Source organism: Camellia sinensis, chromosome 5, assembly GCF_055761805.1.
Source record: "Camellia sinensis isolate YWXY chromosome 5, ASM5576180v1, whole genome shotgun sequence".
NCBI lineage: Eukaryota > Viridiplantae > Streptophyta > Magnoliopsida > Ericales > Theaceae > Camellia > Camellia sinensis.
In genome coordinates, this window is record NC_138965.1 from 82,836,861 (window position 1) to 82,856,008 (window position 19,148).

A 19,148-nucleotide genomic window follows, 5' to 3' on the forward strand; every position below is an offset into this window, starting at 1 on the left:
TAAGTATCATACTAAGGGGGTTGCTTTTTCAATTAATGATTTGCTTTATAATTTGAAATCTATTAGGGGGCTTTAAGGTGTGGTTGATACTGTCTACGTCTTTGTGTTAATGCTGTCTATCTCTTGGTTTGTTGCTGCTCTATGCTGTTATACTGTTGTGTTGTTTAGCTGCTGCTGCTGCTGCTGCTGTGTTGTTATATGATGTATTGGCCTGCTTTGGTTTTCTGCTGGTTGGTTTCTCACCAACTAGCTTTTGGCTAGTGCTAGCACATGATTGGGTGGCTTTCTTATGCCAACCTGGTTGGGATGAGTAAGGTTTACTATGATACTATTAGCACTGCTTTTGTTTATCTTTATCTTTATTGATGTAAGATGTAGAGATTTTTTCCTTGGTTCTAATTCAATAAAGTGTTATTTTTGCTGATTAAAAAAAAAAGTAATTCATTAATAAGAAAATTTTAACAAATTTCCATAATTTTTAAGGTGAATGGTTAGGGTTAGGGATCCTTATGAACTTGAGTGATTCGTTAAGATCAACCGACCGATTCAATACACTCACATTTAAGCAATTTTGATAGTATGAGAAGCTGGGTGCGAATAATTTTTTTTTAAAATTCCCTTATATTTGGACGGATGGCGAATGATAGGTCACCCAACCTAAGCCGATCCTCCAACCCTCTTTAAGAAAATGATATTATGTTTTTATACTTTGTATGTTGAAAAAATACATTTTACTTAGTAATAATACTAGTTATTTATAAAATTTGAAAATTTGACCTTTATTTTAATTATAAAAAATGAAGAATAAGTCTTTTAGATTCAAATAAAGTCCAAAATAGTAAAAAATTACTCTAAAATAAAAAATAAAACATAAAATAGTAAAATCCAAATCGCCAAATCTATTCGCATCCACCCGCCAATCCGTATGGTCCACTCAATCCGCATCCGCTAACTAAGCTGACGAATGCAGATTGAATTTTTCAAATCTGCCTAAATTCAAATGGATGATAGATGAAAGGTAATCCGACCCAATCCGATATATGAGTACCTAGTTAGAGTGTCTCCAACGATTTGCCATTGGAGCTGCCATTGCTATAATATAACAACAGTTGTGCTCTAATGATGAATATGGTAGCTATCAAAGTTGACAAATGTTAAAACTTGTGCCAAATTTGATATAAGTTTTGGCAGCTGTCATATTCATTAACTCAGCTAAAACCAACCATTTCTCTCCCTATGTCCTTCCCTTCCTCCTAGCAAAACAAATAAATTTTTACAGTATCGTCATTTTTGCAGAACTAAATACAGAAACTGGTGTGTTGGGGAACACACCAATTTCTGTATTTGGTTCTATCAAAATGACATTTGACCATTGGAACACATTGCTATAATTCTACTATTTTGTACTATTCATTATCAAATTATTATTATAATAATAATAATAATAATATTATAACATTTGTCATTGAAGATCCTCTCGGAATTGTCATATTATTCAGAAGATTTAAATTTTAATTCCTAAGATCTCTAGTCAGTTACCCACATCATATTAAGAAACAAATGGGATTGTCCTATTATTGAAAAGATTTAAGTTTTAATTCCTAGAATCTCTAGTCAATTACCCACATCATATTAAGAAACAAATGGGAACTCGCTGGACAAAAATAAAAACAAAAAATTTGAATCTAGCAGTTATACCATGCCATCAGTATTTTTATTTTTAATAATTTGTTATTATTTATTCTATTATGTTTATGTGGTAAGATATTCATTGAAAATGGGGTCCACCCGTCATAAGTAAGTTTGATTGGTGATTTCAAGTTATCAATATCATCATAATACTGAAATTTTATTCAAGTCCCAAGTTCATGATGGACTAATAGTTTTATGGGATTTTTTTTGGAAAAATTACAAACCATAGACATTTTTCCAAAATAATTATATATTCACAAAAAAAAAATTAATTTAATTATTAAAATTTGTAAAATTTACCATTAATTTGAAAATTAGTTTTTTCAAACTTGCACTGATTTGTTATTTTTCCTATTTTGTTATATTCACTGTGAAAATATTGTAGATTAAGTCTAAAAAAAATAAAAAAATAAAAAAACAAAGATGAATTTCTAATCACTGTATAAATGGAATAATAATTACAAATTAATAATAAATTTTATCGATATTAATAATTAACATTATAAACTTTTCCACACATGAAATAATTTTTTATAATTACCACCTGCAGTTAATTTTCCCAAAAACAAAAATATTACGTCTAAGCTATCATCCCTTGAGCTATCATCCCTTGAATGAAATACCATATTATCTAGTTAAAAAGTGATATATGTGCATAAACAAGTTCAAGGAAGTGGCAGGTTGTTACTTTTTATTTTGTTTTAAATTTTTTGTTTCATTAAATCTAGATTTTTGGATCCTATTTGATGAAATGTATCAAACAACATCTAAATTCAATATAAAGTAGAGCTAAATAAGTCATAAATACATGTATGGCTGTGATATGACCAAAATCATTAACCAAAATTATATAAGACTAATCATATTTACAAACATCATTGCTCGCATATAATTTGTTCTATTTTTTTTTTTTAAATAAAAGAAACCACATAAATTTCCAATCACACACTACATTGAACAATATAATTTACGGGATATAGTAAACCCTCAAAATATTTGTAAGCACAACATCAACAAGGCCAATGGCCTTTAATTCACTAATTGTAAAATTCATGACACATTTTAAATTTTTAGCAGTTGCAAAATAATTCAAATCTTAATTTTGTAAATTATGAACCAAATACAAATCACAAACAGATCAGGTAATCTAATGTTTTCAAACTTTTATTATTTATCTACTCATGTCAAACCTATTATCACACACAGAGTTGCATACATTCTATCATGTCTCAAAAATCACAATACATTTTTACGTTTTTAACAGTTACAAAATTTATAACACATTTGTTCTCATAAATCTTTATTTCCGTTTAATTACATTGAGATCCAAATACTAATATTCAATAGTCAATAGTCACATGCTATCACTTACATATAATAACGGTAAATCAAAGATTAAGCAATAAATTAAATATGCAACTATTTCACGTACTACTTTAGCGACAAATTCGAAATGATATTTGATAACAATTATATTCCATTTCAAGTTATTTTAATTTATAATCCTTGACTTTACAATTATTTAACATTAACATTGCAATACAATATCCTCAATATTAACCACCAATGACTAAAATCTACCAATTGCATATACAATAAAAATTTCAAATATCCTATAATATTATTTATCATAGAACATATGACAAAATTATAAAATAAATAAAATACTCTTACGTTAAAAGTCCTTGCAATTTTTTATCCATTATACATCTTTAGAAAACACGGAAATATATCTAAGTGAAAATCTCATAACATTTAATCATTACATAATTATAATAATAAAACTTAATAATATCTTTGTAACCGAAATTTTTAAAATCAATATTAATGTTCATAACAGTCAAACAAATTAAATAGCAATAACACCTGTAACAGTCAAACAAATTAAATAGCAATAATTAATTTTATTTTTATTAAAATTCCAACAAATTAAACCCAAAATCATAAGCAAACACGCAAGTTCTTCGTAGCAACAAACGACAAACGACAAAATATCAAAAAAATCCATGTCCGTAGTCGAGGGTATATCCATGTGGAGTCATGGACAGACGTAGCCCTGAAACCTTAACACCATCAGAAGCACCTCCAACACGCCCTCCCATGGAACTTGACCCAGCTTCAAAAAACCTCGAGGGGTTCGATTCCTCCATCTGAATCTTCTCGCTTTGCTTCGCAACATTCTTCTTTAGATCCTCCATTGCAACCTTCAATTGCTCGAGTTGCTGAAGTCCAAGCTCGCTAACCGGTGCTTCCCACCAACACTTGTCTCGGCTAGCTTTCCTCATCTTGTTAAGCTCTTCACCTCTTTTCTTCTCTGCTTCCAACATATCAAGTGCTTCAGTAAGTTGCAAGTTGAGCTTGCTAACATTTGCATTGCAGCGAGCCTTGACAAGTTGGAGCGAGCTTGAATTGGGTAGAGAGTTTCGAGAGAGAAAACAATCTACAACAGTGTCAACACAAGGGTGGCCAAAAGAGAAGGCCTTTTCGCCAGGAGAGAAAACGATGATAGCAATTTCAGCACCACATAGGGTGCAGAGTTCGCTTGCCTTCTTGAATAGCCCAGAACGACGCTTTGAGAAGGTAACCATTCGGTTGCTTTCATTTGACATTCTTGTCATCGCGATCTTCTGACGGCCTTTGCCCTTCCTTTCCATGGCTGCAAATGATGAGAAAAAAAGAAAAGAAAAATTATTAGAGAAATAGGAAATTGAAATGGTGATTATCTAATGAGAGAAACCTGAGAGTATGAGTATATATAGGGTGACTCCATATATATATAAATTTAATTTACTCTCAAAGTTATTGCATATTTCCTTCCTTTTAGGTTTTAATACTATATTTTACATGCCATTTAATTTAATTACATGCTTTGGGGCAAGTTACTCTGTCTCAAAATTTCCATATTCTTTTACTCTCGTACGCTGACAACTACCCAATGTGATATAGATCTCAAAACAAAAATGAGTGTTGGAACTTAAAAGGATAGCGAAAGCATGCAATTTTGTTCTCTCAAAATTAGATTGTATTTGGGGCCTCATACATTGCCAAATTATTTATTTTTTTCCTTCTTTATACAAATGCAATCAATCATAATACTTAAATGTTTATCACTAATCCAAGTATATACTTAAATGCAATATAATTTTTTTTTGCAAATTAATATCGTTGTAATACATCTGTTATACCCAATAGACTCGTATTTATGGCCATAAATTGCCAAATAGAATGTGATACAAAAGATGGTGAATTAACAGGAGGAAACAAATCGAACAATGTCAAGTCCGTAAACATTTCCACTTCATTTTCCTTAAGCTTCCTTTATTGGAAAAAAGAAAATTAAGAGAAGAAAACCACACGCACATATAAAAAGTGCATAAATTTATTATGGTTACATTACTACATATTACCATGTTAATTATTTTGTTTTACCGCATTTTAATCGTGTTTTTGTAGTTAAATCCTTTGTAATTTTGAGTCGTGCAATCACAAATAACTCGGCTATATATGGAAGTGACAGAAAGATAAAATACGAGAGAATAAACTCACGTGGGCAATAGTGGAGGGGACTCTAGAGTATATTAGGCATCGTATGGCAACTTGAAGTTTTAGTCAAAAAGTCAAAGTCATTATAAGTTATCATTATAAGTTGTCATATCACTCTATTTTTTTTTTTTTTACATCTTTTTATAAAAAGTCAAAAAATTACTAAAATAACATGTTCCCAAACCAAGCCTAAAACAATGTGAGATAAATCTAACAAGCCAATTAAGGCTCTTTATTTAAGAAGGCCTCTAAATTTGTAACTCTTAATTATGTATACATTAGACCCATCGTATTTTAAAAAAATTATGGAACCGATCATGTCATATTAAAATCCACATATAAATTTTAAAAAAATTATTAGTGAAATATTTTGATGATATAGCAGCACTAAAAAAAAAGAAATCAAATAAAATAAATAAAAAAAACTTCTTGGGGGCCTAATTTGCAAGGAACACTTCCATTTATCCCATTAGTGTTATTAGGAGTTTTAAATCCTTTAATATGTAATTGTAACCAACCTCATAAAATTTCATAATTTTATTTTAAAATTGTTTATATGAAATATTTTTCTATAAAGCTAAATAGTTCAATAGTTGAAATTTCATAATTTTATTTTAAAATTGTTTAGCTTTGTAAATTCTGTAATTGTGAGTGGTTTTGATCCCTATATCATGGAAAATTGATGTGGTTGAGTAATTATTTGACAAATGAATTGTGAAATTACAAAATTTAAAAAAAAAAAAAAAATAGTTTCGAGAAATTATATAATTGTGATTCCTTTTTTCTATGGATTAAAATGTTTATTTCTAATGAAATTAAAGAGAACTTTAGGCAAATTATTATATTTTGCAAACTCGTACATTGCATTGCATTGCATTTTCTTACTGGTCCATTATTTTGGATGTTGGAATATTGGAAAGGGGGCAAACGGCATAATAATCCGAATAGTGAATCGGTTTTTGAAAAATGTGGAGTACTACATTGGTATTCGTGCGGGCAATCAATGTGTCCAATTGCCTTATCGCATGCTTGATGCTGGATTAATGTACGAAATGATGTTTTCAAGGTGCTCAATTGCCCTTCAGTACTTGATGCCAAAAAATGTGAAAAACTGTTGATGACAGTAAATGTGGGGCTATTGTTATATATATATATATATATATGTATGTATATGTATGTATTTGGCTCACACTTTGGGATTCTAGTGCATTACCGCCCCATTCTTGATAGTGGTTTGCTTTAATAAAGGTGAATTAATGTATCATTCTTTTGCATAGAACAAAGAGATGAATTTTGGACAGGATATTGCATTGGCATGATCATACTTATATCAAATGTTTATATATCTCGTTATATGCATTTATATTGGGTAATCTTGCTTATTCCTATCATAATTAACACTTTCAAGCCAAGATTATGGAGTTATACCTCGTTGACTAGATGATGGGGATATTTTGATGGAGCATGGACGCTCATTTTGATTTGCTACTCGTGCAATACAGCTACCGAGCTAAATTGTAAAGATAATATTCTATTTTGTGTAATCAAGACCCTTGTCTTGAAAGATGTAAGCTATTAAGGCATCCTTATTTGTATCTCTCTAGCTCTTTGAACTACTAGTATAATTATTTGTGTTTTGGAAAGATATTAATGTATTGTGAACATGTAATTTGTTGGGAAATTCAAGCAGAAAGAAAAGTATTTTTAGATTCTATTTATATCTTTATTAAACACTAACTTCTATTATGAAATGGAAATAAGAATAAAAGGGTTGATAACTATAAATGATTAAAATATTGGGGTGTTACATTTTACTTTGGGAGGGGCAATACTTCGCCATAAAAGTTTGCAGTTGTTGCTGTCCTCGCCAAGAGGTAGATGGCAATGAGAGATAAGAGGTTTAAGAGTAAATAGACCATGTTTGTCAGCCAAACAATGGAGGGAGTCATTTTGACGATGGAGTGGCATGACACCAAAGAGTAAGTGAAGAAGATCCCTCAAGAGATCATATTCCCAATGGCAAAGATGACGTCTAAATTGTAGATTCCAAATTGCTCACTCACTAGAGTGTGAGAAGATTTCAGCAACCGTATTATCTTTCTTGGTGAAAATGGAGAACAATCTGGGGAAAGCCTGAGAAAGAGGTCTAGTTAAGATCCATACATCAGACCAAAAGAAGATGTCAATCCTGAACCAAGCTTCAAAACCAGATTATTCAAGAGGAAGTCACTAAATCCGTCACCTCCCCAACCAACCTCACAGATTTCATTCCAAATCTTAGAGAAGGAAGATGCTTGCATATCATAGGGGAACCAACTATTGGCTCTTGACTTCAAATTTATTAACTATCACTTTTCTCCAGAGTGCATGCTTTTCAGAACCATAACGCCGCCACCATTTTGCATGAAGGCATCATTTTTTAACTTTAGAGATTGAACAGCGAGCCGCCAAACCTTCTCCATAGTTATAGCTTTCCAACTTGCAAGGTGAATTCCTCTTTTTTCGCCACACCCACCCCAAAGGAACTTTCTCTGTAATTTTTCATGTTCAGAACAAACGCTGACTGGCATCTTATAAAGAGATAAAATAGATTGGAACGTTGGCAAGAGATGCATTAAGCATAGTTAATCGTCCTTCCAAGGATAGATACTTCTGCTTCCAAGAGGATAAACGAGACTTGAATCTATTGCTAATTGGTTGCCACACCAAGACTGACCTTTGATTGACTCCAATTGGAAGGCCTATGTAGGCTAGTGGAAGATTCGCAATTTTACAGCCAAGAAGCTCTGAGGCCTAATGCATGAAACTATTTTCAACTCCAATTCCACAAATGGGGCTATTGTTAAAGTTTACTTTTAACCCAGACATTAGCTCAAAACTGATTAGGATGTTCTTGACTTGATTGAGCTCCTCCAAATCAGCAGATGCAAACAGCAATGTGTAATTGGCAAATTGGAGGTGAGATTACCAACCCATTAGTACCAACAGCAACCCCCTAAATCAAGAAGACAATTAAGTCCTTCGGCCACAATCAAGAAGAGAAAGGGGGAGAGAGGGTTCCCTTGTCGGAGGCCTTTGATCATGACAAATTTGGAGGAGGTAGAACCGTTTACAAGAACTAAGACTGAAACTGAGGAGAGACACTCGCGTATCCAAGTACACCGCTTGAAGCTTGGAGTTGAAGATCATTTGGAAGAACAACTTGAGTGTTTGGCGCATCATTCATTTTCTACTTCTTGCCCTCCATTTCTAAGTGTTTAAAGCTTCAAAGAGGTAGGGATTTTCTCAATTCTCCTTAGAACGACATGTTAGGATGATTTCAAGTTAATTTTTTTTTTTTTTTTTTTTTAAAAAAAAAAATTTCATAAAGGTATGGCATGATTTGGTATGAAGAGCTATGTTACAAAGACTTTTCAAAACAAATCAAATACCCGTGTCGGACACCCGTCACTCGGACAAGGGTATGGGATATGTGTCGGATACTTTTCAACGGATACTTTTTATATAATTTTATATAACACTATTATTATATGTACATATTGTTGTATAATTGCTATAAATGTCATTTTGACACTGTAAGTTACATATAATATCATTTTATCTCACATATTAGATTAAAAATATAAAAATATGACATTTTTTTGCTGAGTCCACATACCCTTAAATTTATGATTTGATGAGTCTGACCTCTAGATACATATCCGCATCTAACACTCGTATCCGAGTCCATGTAACATAGATGAAGAGCATGATTTAAGAGCATGATTTAAATGATTTGATACGAAAAGCATGATTTAAATTGTCTCGTTTAAATCTATGTGATACATGTTGTTTATGACACTTGAAACTAATTTTTGGGTTATAGTTATATTTATGTATTTTAGACTTGAAAAGTTACTTAGTTGGTGGGTTTCATGAATTTGGAGTATAATGTGGCCATGTTTTATTTAAATTCGTGAAACACAATGTTGAATAAATTTGTGCTTAAATCTCAAAAAGTATTATCTATGCCATATTCTAAGATTCTTGATGTAAAGGATATGAATTTTTGGATTTTTTTTTTTTTTTGTGCTTAAATCTCAAAAAGTGTTATCTATGCCATATTCTATGATTCTTGATGTAAAGGATATGATTTTTTGGAATAACTTTAGATTTTTGTTAAATCTTGACAATATTGAAAATTTGGGAAAAATAATGTAGTTGGGCTAATAAGGTGATTAAATATCGTAGTTATAAAGATGATTTGATTTGGTTGAGTTGTGCGATTGTTTTATATTTAGAAATTGAAAAACTTAAGTGACTCGTGATTAGATCAAGATTTAATTGTACCAATTCCCAAAAGGGTATGAGCAAGCTTGACTTGGAAGTCTCACAATCTGCGAGAATGAGTACAAGAAACATAAATGGAAACACCACATTTGTAAAGTGTTGTAATCAGAAACTATAGAAATACAAATGATAGGACTATGTCGGTGAAGATCAGTATCAAACCACAAAGCTAATATTGCAACAGAAGGGGATTACAAAACAAGAAAGCTGACAAATGAGAGGGTTTTACTTTCTTTGTCTAAATGAGATGATCAAAATATATTCGTAGCATCACTACTAGTCCAATCACAACTCAAATATTTGAAACAAGGAAACTGAGTACTAACTATAACTATTCATGGACTGAAAATGTTATATATTAAATAAATAAAATGAAAATGTTAAGTGCTGCCAAAGCTATATATTCAAAAACAAATCTAGGAAGCATTTCACTCGGTAACAAGTAGATAACAATTAAGAGTTGAGGAGTACTGATATCATATCCCCCATTGAAGCTAAAAAAACAATGCAATCTTCCTAAAAAAAACCTCCATAAGCAACCAAACAAATCTTTCATAACACAACCCAAGCATGACCAAAAGACTTTACATTCTATCGAAGAATTTGTAGGCAAGGGAGGAATAAGGGACTATTTGCATATTCAAATCAATGTGTCAAACAATTTAACTATATATAATGTTGCTTTTAGTGAGTGAAGAAAGGTATTAGGAAAAAAAAAACTCTTTCTTTAGTAAAGTGTTTTTGAAAGCACGAGTAGCGGAAATTTCTTACTAAAATAAACCAAAAATCAGACAGTAGAATCACAATTTTCCGAAAAATAGTTTACCATCAAGAAGGAATTAGTCTATTGTCATGTCAAACCACCCCTAACAGATAAGATTGGGAAAAAAATAAGAATAACCTGACAACTTTAATTGACATAATTAGACCACAACAAAACCCATTTGAAATGAAGAAAAACCCACTACCCCAATTGACATTATTATTATCAGTAGCCAAATTAAGTTGAAAGAGTATTCTTTTACCTGGATTCGTATCCTCACATCCTTGATCTTTGGTCCCATGTTAGCATGTTTGTTTAAATTTGTAACCTTCTCAAAAGAAAAAGAAAAATAAAAAATCAGCCTATAATAACTCTTTGGTAAAATAAAAAATAAATAAAAAATAAATAAATAAATAAAAACTGAAGATTTAAATCCATTTGCAATGCATGTTTTCCTTTCCGATAGTTAGGAACAAAAGAAGTGCTGAAATAATGTACTCATTGAAAAGGCTCATTATGTCTATATTAATTTCTAAAGTTCAAATAAGTTAAATTGTGAACTGCATTAATTTAGGGTTTTTGGGAAGTATAAATTTTAGTTAAAAGGAAAAAAAGTCATTACAAAAAGTCAACTAACTCTTCTCTCTGTTTTTTTTTTTTTTTTTTTTTTTGCAGGTCTGTTCGTAGAAAAGTCAAAAAAGCCCACTAAAAAAGCCAATTCCAAAAAAAAACCCTTAATGCACAAGACAGCCAAGAATACTAAGGTAGTACCTATATAGCTAGAAAGTGGTACCTACTACTTGTGATCTGGGCTCATTATCACTAATTAGTTGATGGAGATCTGAGGTTAACTTAACTTGTGTTGAAATTAGATCTTTGCTTGATAGATGAATTGGACACATTCTTTTTTTTTTTGTTTTGATTGGCACCAAGTGTCCAGATCAAAGCCCAACCAAATTGGACACATTCTATAACCATAGAATGGCAAATTACTTCTTGAGAAGTCAACATCCATTTTGTTTGGTGACACAATTAGAACAATACTATGTTTACCATTTTCATATCCCATTTGATTAGGCACTAGTCACTATCGTTGGTGTAATGAGTCTCGCATAAATGTTGTTAATATCCAAGGGCTATAAAATTGAAGCGTGAAAATGTTTGTCAACACGAAGGTGTGGTTGTTTTTTGAATGTGACCCATAAGACCTCATCCTCTATCTTCCCTTCTCTTCCACCCCAAATCACTCATAACCAAGCAAAACTCAAGTTTAAACAAAAAATTAAAAACAAAAAACCTAAATAAGTCAATGCCCAACTGATTTTTGCTCGAAGGCCCATCACATTGAATTTTGCAAATTAATAATTGTACTCTTTCACAAATTTTAGTTTAATAATTACCCACAGTAGAATGCAATAATGTCTCCACGATAAAAGTATAAAGAGTAGAAACTCAAATGAAGAAATCAAAGAAATTCACAAATTACAAACATTGAGAGCAAGGGAGCAACAATCTACAAATTAGGAAAAACTAGTGATCATATGAAAAGAAAAAATTTAGATTCCACAATTTAATAAGACCAAAAGTCCTAATTATGCCAAATCCAGTTATTTCCAACACAACCAAATTTACCTTTTCTTTAACATGTCATGATCAATTCAAACACACAAAAATAATATAAAAAAAAAAAGCCCCAACATATTCGATGCAATCCAATTAAAATAAATAAGCTATAACTTTGGTTTCTTACTTGATCAACAGTTAAATTAGATATGGACAACTTCAAAATAAGGAAAACACTAAAATGGTGTTCTCCCTTTGAAGCATTGGAATCCATGCTAAAAGAAGGGAAAACACAAAAAAATAAAATAAAATTGTGCACAACTTATTTGAGCATATATATATATATATATAGAGAGAGAGAGAGAGAGAAAGGTAGGTGAATAAAAAATGAGTAAGACCTCTCCATTTCCCTACCACCCAGATATAACCAAACACATGAAGCATTAATCAGATGTCGATGGCTTAGGAACAATAGCATAGATTGCATTAGTTTTGAACTTTTTATGGATGGGGTTTTTCAGTTTTTTTTTTTTTTTTTCTTTTTTCCCCCCCTGTTTGGATGGTTATGAAGCTTTTCTTGGATAGATATGAGATTGGGGCTAACCAAGGTTACAACAAATTTTTGGGAAATGTTATTAAAGAGAGCTAAAAATCCTTTGTTTGAGTGTAGAGAAAACAGAAAAACAAACTTATTTTTCCTACTAACCAAAAAAAAAAAGAAAAGGGCAAACAGGTGAAGAAGAAGAAGATGAAAGTGAAAACTAGACTAACATACATGGTCCTAATCCAAAAGTTCTGTTAGTGGGTAAATACATATAATTCCAGCCAGTCCGTATATATCAGTAAACCTACTAATGTGGTATCAGATTATTCCAACCAATTTGCTTCATATGTGGAAAAGTTCACTTAATTCATAACTAAAACGAACATAATATTTAGTTCTTACAGTCGAATTACTACATAGATATAGATTCGCATACACACAATATTCACAATATTCATCAAACTAACTTAATAACCAAATTCTACAGAGATAAACACAATACTCACCTCATCAAATCAAACGCATCAATATTAGCTGTTGAATCCAAAGACCTTCAAAACCCTATAATATTTTCCATAAATCCCAATCAGTATATCAACACCAAAAAAAAAAAAAAAAAAAAAAAAGATTATCAAAACAGCAATAAGTCATTTACATACATATAAAGCTTTAAAGAGTCAAAACTTTGCAAAAGGCCTATGCGGGTGTAGGAGCCAGTGTGAAGCAATTGTTCCGTGGGTGTATGAGGATGAATCATTCTGTAACAGTATTGTTTTTACAAACGTTCCATGTGTGTAGTTTCTTTATGAATAAATCACGAATACAACTACATTTGAGTGTTAGCCCCAAAAAAATAAAAAATAGAAAATAAAAATTATAGTTAGTTTACAAAATTTGAATCTCATTCCTTCAAGAAAACTAGAAATTAACATTTGTCACATACTATTTTTCAAGAATTTATTGGGACACCATTATTAGTAGAAATTACCTCCCTCGGACCCTTTCCCCTCCACAGATTAAATGCATATGTTTTGACATAGTTGAAGTTTAGATTTCAATCTAAAAAATGGCCAACCAAACAAGCTTCCCACTTTTCAATGTTTTCCCAAGGTGGGAGGATCAACAACGTCAGTATTGCTATCAGGTGGAAAATACCTTAGTTTCACAGCAGATCTCTGATTTGTAGCTACCACCGACGCCCAGGTCCTCTTCTCGGGCACAACTGGGTTCGCCACTGGGACAGAGTTGGCAGCATCATTACACTCCCCTTGCTCGCTTTGATTTACCAAGTCCGTTGCCCAACAAGAACCCCGCAGTACATCTACTTCGCCTCTAGAAGAATCCCCAAAACCTCATTAGACACCTTCATGAACTCCGATCCCTTTTTTCCTTCCACTACATCTACTTCGCTTCTAGAAGAATCGACCCCACGAGGATTAAGAGAATCAGCCATAATCAATGAGAGATTGATGAAACCCTAGAAACGAGATGTTTCTAGAGAGAAGGCAGACATTCTCTCTCTAACCCATCTAACTTTTTTTTGTTTCATTACAACTTTCTAACTGAGTCAATAGCTTCCCACGATTGTGTTCAACTTGAAGAGGCTTTTGCTTCTTGGAGCTCTTGATGTCGATTTGGGTTTGGGTTTGGGTTTGGGTTTGGGTTTGGAGTTTGATAGAGAGAGAGGTAGAGAGAGTGAGGGTTTGGAGAGTATTTTCCATGTTAATGTTCTTTCAAGAGATGATGACAGCACAGAGAGAAGGAGAGTGTGGCAGAGAGCGATCAAACAAAAGGCAAAATTTTGGTTTTAGTTTTTTGAATTTAATTTTTTGAAAGTTGGTTTTTTTTTTCATGTTTTTTTTATGTTTAGTGAATATTTTTAAAATTTTAAATATATTTTTTATTTTTTTAAATATATTTTAATTAGATATATTTAAAAAATAAAATATTTGTGAAAAAATATTTTAAAAAATTAATAAATATATAAAAATAAGAAAAATATACTAATTTTTTGTATTTTTGATATTTAGTGAATTTTTTAAATATTTTTTTCACGAAAATTATACTTTTTAAGTATATTTATGTTAGGTCTGTCTAAAAATATAAAATAAAATAAATTACTTAAAATATTAAAAAAATCGGTAATAACAAAAAATAATACGACAAATAAAAAAATAGAATTTTTTGAAAAAATATTTTTAAAAAACTGGAAACAAACATACTATTGTTCTTCACTGTGTGTATCGGGATGTTTGGATGATGAAATCCAAATTTTTTTTTTTTAGATTCATATTGGGGTTGAAGAGTTGGGATTTTTGAATTTTTTTAAAATTTTTTGGTGTTTGGCGTTTGAAATTTTTATTTTGGCACCATTTTTTTTTTTTTTGGTCATATCCTTCACCACAACAATTGCGTGTCGTGAAAATTGCAATATTTTAAACTGCTTGCTTTTCGTGCATCATGGAACGCGTAATTTTTAACACTTGGCTTTTTGTGCGCCGTGAAATGTTCAATATTTTTAACAACTGGTATACGCGTGTTATGTATAGTTGATGTATTAATGGCATGCCATATCTACGTCATAGAAAGTTTTATTATTTACGGCTAATATTACAAACTGTAAAAAAATAATCGTTATTAGCATTCACAACATACGCAATAGACACGTCGTGGTTGAAAAATTATTTACGACATGCAAAAAAAGTAAGTCATAAAAGTGAGAAACTATGACTTGTATGTACTGTATGTCGTTAATGTGAAGCCGTAAAAACTCAATTTTGTTATAGTGACATTTAGCGATGACAACACTATTCATCGATAAAAATTTTGCTAGTGAAACAAGGTGATTTTGTAATTTGTGTTTATATTATAACTTTTCAAAGAATTTTAAATATTCTAATTATTGAATTTTAAAATTAAAGTGATCATCGAATTAGATCGCAAAATGAACCCATTAAGTCCAAACACACTCTTAAATTGAGATGGCTAATTTGAGATAATGTAAACTTTACCAAAAAATGTGGTTAGATTATCAATTTCAATATGTTTGATTTTATTTTTAGAAAATTATTTCAGAAATTTTTTTTTCTAAAAAACTAAAAGATAATTTGATGAAAAAATTTAAAAAAAATATTTATTATTTTTGTATAATTTTATCTTTTTAGAGGTCATAAATAATTTTTTAAAATTTTAAAATATATTTTTTATTTTTATTTTTCTGAAATTAATTTTAATTTTTTCAATATGCCTCTACAAATTGTTGTTCCCTTCCAAAAAAACAAATATTGTGTAAAGTTTCCCTCTCAAATTCCCTTCTTTTTTTTCCTAGGAAAGGTAAACCCCCTCATCGCTCTCCACAATTTTCACTCTTGCACAGCCTTCACGCACAATTGGTAGGTCTCTCCCCCTCACAATCGCACATTCGTATAGACGTTTGTTGATCGTTGGGTTTCGGCTGTTTGCAGCTGCTATGCGAGACCATCAGTGCTTCAATCTACCCATATTTGTTTATTCCCTTTTTGCTTTGTATCTGACTTCCCCTACTTCTCTCTCTCAATTTCTTAACTGAATCTAAGTTTGTCAATTTTCTCTTCCTCTACTACTATATCTATCTATGAGTTTTGTGACTGCTCTTTTAGTTAAGAAACTTGAAAAGTCTTTTGGGTTATTGTTATTTCTTGTAAAGATTGAGAGCCTCTTGGTTCTTTTCTCTCATTTGGATCTCATCATCTAAAGAACATTTTAAAGACGCTCAATTGGTTAGGTCTTTTTTCAGCATGGTTAGGGTTTTTTTTTTTTTTTTTCCTTTCCTGTTAGAGTCCTAGTATTTTTGGATTCAAGGCATACAATCTAAGTTTGAATAAGTGTTACCAATAAATTCAAAGCCATTCAAACTTTTCAACTATAGATTTTTGGTTTTTGGTTTTGTATCTCTAGTTTGCTTTGGAGAAAGGCAGCAACATGTTGGGTTTCTTGTTGGTTGTTGCTACTGTGTGTGTTGAGTTTGGTTGCTTTTTTGTTTGGCGGAAAGGCTAAAGTCAAGTAATCTCTGATGGTTTCTTTTTCCTCAAGGGTCATGTGCTAGTATAGAATCTATTTCTTTTTGTAATTTGATTGTTGTTATTGTTGTTGTTGTTGTTGTTGGTTTTTTCTTTTTTTCTTTTTTTTACGCAATTTGAAATGTAAAATTATTAGGTAGTTTGAAAATCATATGATATTATTTTAGTGGGTGTTTCTAATTATTGAAAATTCATAAGACATCTGAAATGACTCATTCATTGTCTATTACTAATAAAGGTGGGTGCTATCAATGTGAAACAAACTTTGGCTAAATAACATACATGTGACAAAGCAAACCATTCATGCTATTGACTTCCAACAACATGTAGGAATTACCAGGGCCATAATTTGATAATCCAAGAGTGGGGAAAATGTAGATAGGGATTGGGTGGTTTTTTTGTTTCTTTGTTTTTAATTTGCTATAGTGTTTTTATGTATTTTATTCATTTGTGTGCTAGTCTCACCAGCTGTGCATTTGGTTTTTTGGGAATGTTCTCCTGAACTTGGTATGCTCTGTTCTTGCTAGTTTGCTTTGGGGACATGGCAGCTATATGCTGGGTTTCTTACTGGTTGTTACTGTTGTGTGTGTTGAGTTTGGTTGCTCTTTCTGTTTTTTTCTTTTTTTTTTTATGAACAAAAAGGAAACTTTATTGATGAAAAAGTTATATACAAGCGAAGAAATTACATCAATAAAGCAAGGAAGTGCATCAAGCATCATAACTAAACTCAACAATCCCAATTAGGTTGGTACCGAAAAGCTAGCTCAATCATATACCAACACTTAACTCAAGATTGGATAGGGTCCAATCAACTAGCCAATAAAGAGAAATAAAACAGTAGAAATAACAGAATATCACCAAAGTAAAATAATCCCCAAAGCTACAAATAAACATCCAAGGCCCAACACAGCTCTGTAGCAGCAGCAGCAGCAACTAGCAGTAGCTCTGTAGCAGTAGCAGCAACAAATGGCAACAGCAACTATCATCTACTGGCAGCAGCAACATATCTGTGAACATTAGCAACATCTAGTAGCAATAGCAACTTGGTTACACTCCTAGACTTCTAAGCCCCAAGCTAGACTTCCAAGCTCCAACCAAAACACCAACTGATACCCCCCATCAATTACCTAAACAAAGCCTACATAGGATACAACAACTGCCATAAAATGCAATCTTTCCACCACCTCATAAACATAGCCTATTGACTTGCCAGAACATTTAGGAATTACCAGTGCCATAATTTGATAATCCAAGTGTGGGGAAAATATAGATAGGGATTAGGTGGTTTTTGTTTCTTTGTTTTCAATTCGCTGTAATGTTTTTATGTATTTTATTCATTTGTGTGCTGGTCTCACCAATTGTGCGTTTTGTTTTTTTGGAACGTTCTCCTGAACTTGGTATGCTCTGTTCTTGCTAGTTTGCTTTGGAGACACGACAACTATATGTTGGGTTTCTTGCTGGTTGTTGCTGCTGTGTGTGTTGGGTTTGGTTGCTTTTTTTGTTTGGCTGAAAGGCTGAAGTCAAGTAATCTTTGATGGTTTCTTTTTCCACAAGGGTCATGTGCTAGCATAGGGTCTGTGTTTGTGGTGTAATTTGATTGTTGTTGTTGCTGTTTTTTTTTTTTTTTTTTTTTTTTTTTTTTAAACTGTTATGCAATTCGAAATGTAAAATTATTAGGTAGTTTGAAAATCATATGATATTATTTTAGTGGTGTTTTCTGATAATTGAAAATTTATAAGACATCTGAAGTGACTCATTCATTGTCTATTACTAATAAAGATGGGTGCTATCAATGTAAAACAGACTTGGGCTAAATAACATACATGTGACAGAGCAAACCATGCATGCTATTGACTTGCAACAACATTTAGGAATTACTAGGGCCATAATTTGATAATCCAAGGGTTCCAGATCCAAGTTCAGTCCTATATAGCTCTTCAATTTGAATGCAGATAAGCATGAAAGGAGGAAAGCACCTCCTTCAACTTAGATGAATTCATCTTTAAATCCACAAGGAAATTCAACTTAGATAAGCATTATTGTTCTCATTTTGCATTGCTTCCAAATAGTTTGAATGCTCCCCACTCAAAAATAAGTGATACACTATATATGGGTTTAATATATGGGGTCTTTTTTGTAGGTTTTTAATGGTTTCATTTAATTTAAGTTTAAAATTTTTAATTTTTTTTTTGAAACTCCAAAACCAACACAAAAAAAAAAAAGAATTTCAAATTTATAAAAACTATTTTCAAAATATGCAATCAAACAAAATTTCAAATTTTGCACTCTTTTAAACCATCAAATTATAAAATTTATTTGAAAATCCAAACCAAATAGACCATGTATTTATTTTTTGAGTTTGTCTTGTTGTTTGTTGCTTTTGTTCTGTGGTTGTTCTGGTGCTTTAGGGGCAACAATTTTCTTTTAATTCTTTGTGTTGTTTTGTTAAGGTTTCATTTTTTTGTCCACAACATAGGCTTAGGCTTGCTATGTTATTTCACTTTCCTTTTGACACCTATCCAATTCATCACTAAGTTTAGGAATGTAAAATAAAAAACACTTAATTTTTTTTCTGTTGATAAATGTTAAATAAAAAAAAAACATTTTAAACGTAATACATAATATATGTAGATAGAATAGAATTTTAAAGGATTTG

At 31.4% G+C, this 19,148-nt stretch overlaps 1 protein-coding gene across 9 annotated transcripts; it reads right to left on the bottom strand.

The window, feature by feature from the left end:
- Window positions 1–3,561: 3,561 nt before the first annotated feature.
- LOC114293530 (agamous-like MADS-box protein AGL62) lies at window positions 3,562–14,229 on the bottom strand. 9 transcript variants are annotated; one of them, XM_082869165.1, is made up of 5 exons: window positions 13,590–14,218; window positions 13,094–13,260; window positions 12,941–12,995; window positions 10,590–10,655; window positions 3,562–4,348 (listed from the first exon to the last, which is right to left on the bottom strand). In XM_082869165.1, exon 5 carries the CDS (start codon window positions 4,344–4,346, stop codon window positions 3,687–3,689), a length of 660 nt encoding a protein of 219 aa, XP_082725291.1. In that variant the 5' UTR covers window positions 4,347–4,348; window positions 10,590–10,655; window positions 12,941–12,995; window positions 13,094–13,260; window positions 13,590–14,218; the 3' UTR covers window positions 3,562–3,686. The 9 variants fall into 9 exon arrangements, 7 of the variants coding, with proteins under 7 accessions (XP_082725291.1, XP_082725292.1, XP_082725290.1 ...); XM_082869166.1 differs by having other exon boundaries at window positions 13,094–13,192; window positions 13,590–13,713; XR_014329696.1 differs by lacking the exon at window positions 3,562–4,348 and adding an exon at window positions 9,302–9,611 and having other exon boundaries at window positions 13,094–13,192; window positions 13,590–14,207.
- Window positions 14,230–19,148: the final 4,919 nt, after the last annotated feature.